The sequence below is a fragment of the Sapajus apella genome, unplaced genomic scaffold (genome assembly GCF_009761245.1).
Source record: "Sapajus apella isolate SASKATOON/1434 unplaced genomic scaffold, GSC_monkey_1.0 scaffold48, whole genome shotgun sequence".
In the NCBI taxonomy this organism is placed as follows: domain Eukaryota; kingdom Metazoa; phylum Chordata; class Mammalia; order Primates; family Cebidae; genus Sapajus; species Sapajus apella.
In genome coordinates, this window is record NW_022436988.1 from 505,231 (window position 1) to 511,595 (window position 6,365).

General features: G+C 56.2%; 1 protein-coding gene across 1 annotated transcript in view; it reads left to right on the forward strand.

The window, feature by feature from the left end:
* The window catches only part of RAB40B (RAB40B, member RAS oncogene family), a 20,421-nt gene extending 17,410 nt beyond the window's left edge, over positions 1–3,011 (forward strand). Inside the window, exons 5-6 of the mRNA XM_032241198.1 lie at positions 1,394–1,616; positions 1,969–3,011. Of these exons, the coding sequence (XP_032097089.1) occupies positions 1,394–1,616; positions 1,969–2,240 (495 nt within the window). The 3' untranslated portion in view covers positions 2,241–3,011. The remainder of the gene's footprint in view (positions 1–1,393; positions 1,617–1,968) is intronic.
* Positions 3,012–6,365: the final 3,354 nt, after the last annotated feature.

Sequence of the window (6,365 nt, forward strand, 5' to 3'; positions counted from 1 at the left end):
GTCGGGACCCGCGGTGACTGGCTCCGCTGTGCGTGGGGTCGGGACCCACGGGCGGCCTGCTCCCCTCCCTGCTGTGGCCGGGCTGGGCTGACCAGCAGTGACGGGGCCTGTGCCTGGGGGCACGCGGACCAGCCCACCCGGCAATGGCGATGTGGCGCGGTCCGCACGAGCCCACGGTGAGTGTCTCGGCGCTGCTGTAACCAGCGACCGCAGGCCGGGGTCCTAAACAGAAACGCGTTCTCCCGCCGTTCTGGAGGCCAGAGCCCGAAACCAAGGTGTCGGCAGGACCGATTCCCCCAGCGGCCTCGCCCGGCCCTCGGCGGTGCCAGCAACCCTGGGCCCCCCGGTCTGTGCCGCCCCGCTCCAGTCTCTGCCTTTGTGTCACATGGCCTCCTCCATGTGTGCATGTGGGTGTGCGTGCGTGTTTGTGCGTGTGCGTGCATGTGTGCGTGCATGTGTGCACTCATGCGTGCGTGTGTCTGCGTGTGCGTGCACGTGTGTGCACGTGCGCACACATCTGCCTGTGCGTGTGCGTGCGTGCATGCGCATGTGTGTGCGTGCGTTTGTGCACCTGTGTGTGCGTGCCTGTGTGCATGTTTGCATGTGTGTGCATGCATGTGTGTGCGCGTGCGTGTGTGCATGTGCGTGTGTGTGCACGTGTGCACTCATGCGTGCGTGTCTGCGTGCGCGCACATGTGTGCACGTGCACGCACATGTGTGCACGTGCGCATGCATCTGCCAGTGCCTGTGCATGCGTGCATGTGTGTGTGTGCGTGTGCACCTGCGTGCGTGTGTGCGTGCGCACCTGTGCGTGTGTGTGTGCATGTGTGTGCCTGTGTGCATGTGCATGTGTGCACGTGTGCACTCATGCGTGCGTGTGTCTATGCGCGTGTGTGCACGTGTGCGTGCATGCGCATGCGTGTGCATCTGCGTGTGTGCATGCCCGCATGCGTGTGTGCGTCTTCGTCTGCGTGTGTGTACGCATGTGTGTGTGTGCACGTATGCGAGTGTGTGCGTGTTTGCGTGTGCGCGTGTGTGTGCGTGCATGTGTGCGCGCGTGCGTGTGTGCATGTGTGCCTGCGTGTGTGCACCTGTGTGTGCATGTGTGCGTGCATGTGCGTGCCTGTGTGCATGTTTGCGTGTGTGTGCGTGGATGTGTGTGCGTCTGTGTGCGTGTGTGTCTGTGTGCCAGTCGTTAGATGAAGGTCTGCCCTAATTCAGCGTGGCTGCACCTTAACTATTCACATCTGCCCAGACTGTCTTTCCACACAGGGTCCCATGCTGAGGTTCTGGGTGGAAGTGAACTTGTGGGGGTTCCTCCACCCAGGGCACCCACGTTTCAGTGACAGCAAAGTCTCACTCGGGTAACCCTTGCCTTTCTCCTGCCTGCTAGCACGCTCCCGGAGTCCCCAGGATCCTGGTGGGGAACCGCCTGCACCTGGCATTTAAGCGGCAGGTGCCCACGGAGCAGGCCCAGGCCTACGCCGAGCGCCTGGGCGTGACCTTCTTTGAGGTCAGCCCTCTGTGCAATTTCAACATCACGGAGTCGTTCACGGAGCTGGCCAGGATCGTGCTGCTGCGGCATGGGATGGACCGGCTCTGGCGGCCGAGCAAGGGTAGGCCCAGGGTGATTCCGGGTATGCCTGCCCTCCAGATGCCGGGGTGGTTCTGCGGCCCCCTGGGCAAATATCTGCCTCCTGGGACCCGTCTCAGGGTGGCCACTGCGTCCTTTCTCAGAGCCAGGCATTTGAGAGAAGTCATTACTGCAGCTCTGTCAGAAAGCTTATGCAGGAACTGCTGGAATCTGTGTGTGGGCAGCGGTGACATCGAGGCAGGGTTTGCTGCGTGTACAAGCCAGGGCCGTGGGTGTCCGTGTCTCTGGAAGGCGGGAGGACAGGTGTGGGAACCGCCCTCGTTCCGGCCCCAGCCTGCACGTGCGCTAGGTGTGGTTTTCTTTTCTCTCCCAAGTGCTGAGCTTGCAAGACCTCTGCTGCCGGGCTGTCGTGTCCTGCACGCCGGTGCACCTGGTGGACAAGCTGCCGCTGCCCATCGCCTTACGAAGCCACCTCAAGTCCTTCTCCATGGCCAACGGCCTGAACGCCAGGATGATGCATGGACGGTCTTACTCCCTCACCACCAGCTCCACCCACAAAAGGAGCGGCCTCCACAAGGTGAAGCTCCTCCGCCCGCCCCAGAGCCCACCCAAACACTGCACGAGAAACAGCTGCAAAATTTCGTAAGGAAGGCTCTGCACTGGGCACGGCGCAGTCTCTCCAGGAGAAACTCGGTGCCACCCAGGCAGCTGGCGGGTGCATCTTGGATTCCGGTGGTTTCTGTGAATGTCGCCGCTTGGCAGCGTGTGCGGCGCCCCCTGGGCGGTGGAGACACACTGCACTATCGGACTTGGGATTTCCACGTGGGTGTGCATGAAGCTTGTTTTAGATGTGTGTGTATAAAGGGAAAATTAGTACTCTGCTCAACTCTCGGTAACATGAAATGTCGAATGTTACTTACACGATTGTGCTGCAACTTTTTCCTTAAAATAACTGCTTTTGTACGAGCGTAATATCCGAGTGGTTCGAATTTGAGAGGCAGTGGTGGTGAGAATTGAGAGCCATCGATATTACAAGGGGGTCTTTTTGTAAAACTCCTTTTTAACGTCAAAGCACCAATTTATAAAACGCTGCAGATGTGGGGGTCACGTGCCAGCGAACTGTCCGGCCTGTGTATCCGGATTTGATAACGTTTTTGCTAGTTATTTACTACATTTTGGGATTAATAAGTGATTTATATGCATATTTTTCTGTGAATCTACCTTTTTTTGTACGAGATGTTCTACAAGTTATGAAGCTAAGGGAAGAAAATGCCGAAGATACCTCTAGTCACGTTGAACATTTTAGCCAACAGCGTTTCAGCAGGCCAAGGACAAGCTGCTTCAGTAAGGAACGAAGTGAAAACATTATTTAAGACAATGTTTCTCCACAATAAAATGTATAGTTGTTTCTGTCTTGTAGAGTTGGTGGCCGGTTCTTTTGAATTTTGTGTGTTTGTTTACTTACTTATTTTTGAGACGGAGTTTCACTCTTGTCACCCGGGCTGGAGCGCGATGGAGCGATCTCGGCTCACCGCAACCTCCGCCTCCCCGGTTCAAGGGATTCTCCTGCCTCAGCCTCCCAGTAGCTGGGCCTACAAGTGCCTGCTACCATGCCCAGCTAATTTTTGTATTTTTAGTACAAATGGGGTTTCACCATGTTGGCCAGGCTGGTCTTGACCTCCTGGCCTCGTGATCCACCCACCTCGGCCTCCCAAAGTGCTCAGATTACAGGCGTGAGCCACTGCGCCCTGCCGAGTTTTGTGTGTTTATTATAGATAGGCCTTACTTCACGGCACCACTGCCTGGTGTAGACATCACATGTTGGAGCCAGTAACAAGTGACTTTGGCAACAAGGCTGAATCCTCCAACTGTGTCGCCTGTTGAGAAAGGATTCCGGGCCGGGCGCGGTGGCTCACGCCTGCAATCGCAGCACTCTGGGAGGCCGGGGTGGGCGGATCACGAGGTCAGGAGTTCGAGACCATCCTGGTCAACATGGTGAAACCCCGTCCCTACTAAAAATACAAAAATTAGCCGGGCGTGGTGTGGGCACCTGTGGTCCCAGCTACTCAGGAGGCTGAGGCAGGAGAATCGCTTGAACCGGAAGGCAGAGGCTGCAGTGAGCAGAGATCGAATCAGTGCACTCCAGCCTGGACAACAAGAGCAAAATTCTGTCTCAAAAAAATAAAAATAATAAAGTTTCCCAAGGCTTGTGACCCAGAGCCCTGTGGAGGTGTTCACGGAATACACAGGCCGCCCGGATCCCCTGGCCCTCCAGGGAAACGGCACCAGAAGTCCACAGAGGCGGGGCAGCAGGAAGAAGCCTCCTGAGAGGCCCGAGGGACACGGCCCTGCTGGTGTATCGGTTCTGGACTTCCGGCTTCCCGAATAAGAGAAAATAAATCTGTGTTATTTTAAGCCACCAAGATTGTGGCAATTTGTTATGGTGGGCTCAGGAAACTCCTGCAACAAGGAAGTGAGTTACGCTCACAGCAGAAAGTGCTACAGCAAACCAAGGAGGAACAAAAACACACAAAGCCTAGTACAGACCGTGTGACATGGGAGACTGGGTGGTGAATACACAGAAAACATAAATGTAAATGAAGCCTTAGAGAAACTGTCATTTTCTTCCGTCACATATAAACACGGGCACCGCGCTGTGTCCCAGATGTCTGCCATCCTCCTTCCAAACATCCAGACTCAAAATGTGTTCTGCACAATTATGTCTTCAGTTGCCCTGTGAAAATTACTACAGTAAAGTATAATTTCTTAGAGAGCTTGCAATTTTGATGAGGAATTATTTAGGCAAAATATTGAAGCTAGAAAAAAATGTCAATTATAGGCTTGATAACATTTGTGTTGACAGAGACAGAAATGCTGGGTCTGCCCTTTGCTGGAGAACAGCTTCGTCAGATGTGGATTTTAGAAGCAAAATGGAAGCTGCTTGTCTTAGAGGAAATGAACCCGGTGTTTTTTTACCCGGGGATGGTGGAGGACGGGTGAGACACCACAGCTGACGCCGGAGGGTGGGGCGGTGAGTGGACGTGGGTGTGGAGGGAGCAGGAGATTCCGAGTCCGTGCGTGCTGCCATGGCAAAGCATCTGAGACGGGGTTCCGTACAGACAGCAGACGCTGATTTCGCACAGGTGTGCGGGCTGAAGTCCAGGATAAAGGCACCAGCAGGTTTGTGTCTGGGGAGGCCCAGCCTCTGCTCCCAAGATGGCACCCGCTGCTGCGTCCTCACGTGGCTGGAGGGGTGGCGGAAGGACCAAGGGAAGGGAGGCGGCTCCCTCACACCTCTTGTGAGGTCATGAAGCCCATTCTTGAGGCTCTGCCACCGCCCAAAGCCCGGCCTCGTAATGCTGTCTCCTTGGTGATCAAGTTCCAACACGTGAGTTACGGAGGCACCGTTCAGACTGCAGCAGTCTTGTGCTCTTCCGTCCACGCCCTCCCATGTGTGCCTTGGGGACCTTCTCCCCGGCCCCACAGGGCCCCCACCTCTGCTAGGGGAGCCCTTCCTATCTCCTCAGCTGTTGAAGGGCATTGCATGAAACTGAGCCGTCTCTGCAGAGGACTGTGGCAGCTACGGGCCTGTGGGCAGGGGGTGGACAGCAGTGAGGGCTGGTGGCAGGGAGGCCTTGGCAGCTGCACAAAGGCAGGGAGGCACCAACCACTGGGCGCCGTATGCTCCTCCCTGCCCTGGTGAAGGTCAGGCACTCCAGGGGCAGAGGCTGAGCCGTCTCCTGGGCAAACCCTGCCCTCCGCCCCCACCGATCTCAGCTCGGGAGTGGGACTCTGGCTCCTGCATGGAATCTTCAGAGGTACGGCCTGTTGCTTTAGATCTATGGATTCTTACACACTTTTCTTTATCAAGAAAGGCTGGTGCCTTTTATTTACTTTTACTAGAGACAGGGTTTCACCATCTTGGCCAGGCTGGTCTTGAACTCCTGACCTCATGATCCCCCCGCCTCAGCCTCCCGAAGTGCTGGAATTACAGGCGTGAGCCACCACGCCCGACTGTGCCTGTCTTTCAAACCCACTGTCCCGGCCAGGTTCAGTGGCTCAGGCCAGTAATCCCAACACTTCGGGACGCCGAGGCGGGCGGACTGTCTGAATTTAGGAGTTCAAGACCAGCTTGGGCAATATGGTGAAACCCCGTTACTAAGAATAGAAAAAATCAGCCGAGCACAGCGATGCGTGCCTGTAGTCCCAGCTACTCAGGAGGCTGAAGCACGAGAATGGCTCAGATCTGGAAGTGGAGGCCACAGTGAGCTGTGATCACACCACTGCGCTCCAGCTTGGGTGGCAGAGTGAGACTCTGTTTCAAAATAAATAATTGATTAATTAACTAAAAACAAGACCGCTGTCCCTACCCTGCCGCAGTGTGGATCTCAAGCCGGTGCAGTTTCTTTTCCTCTACGTTCCCATGACAACGATCAAACGCTGCCTGGGCACAGAGGCCCTGAGCCACTGTGGAGAGGGAGACGGATGCAGAAAGAGTCCAAACTCCACCTGGTCTCAAAGCAGTTGCTGTTGCTCCAGCCGTCACCCTCTTCTAGGTGAGGTGACCGGCTGCTTCCAGGAGCCCAGAGGTGCCGTCCCAGCTGTTAGCCAACACCCGTTGGTGGTCCAAGCCACCGCGAACACCCCGACTTGCTGCGGCACGGAGGCCCCACACCATGCAGAGGGTGTCGGGGAGGATGTGTTGGGGGGGGCAACTCCATGGAGGCTTTGGGGGAGTGTCCAAGGCACCTGTGCTTCACTCTGCTCGATG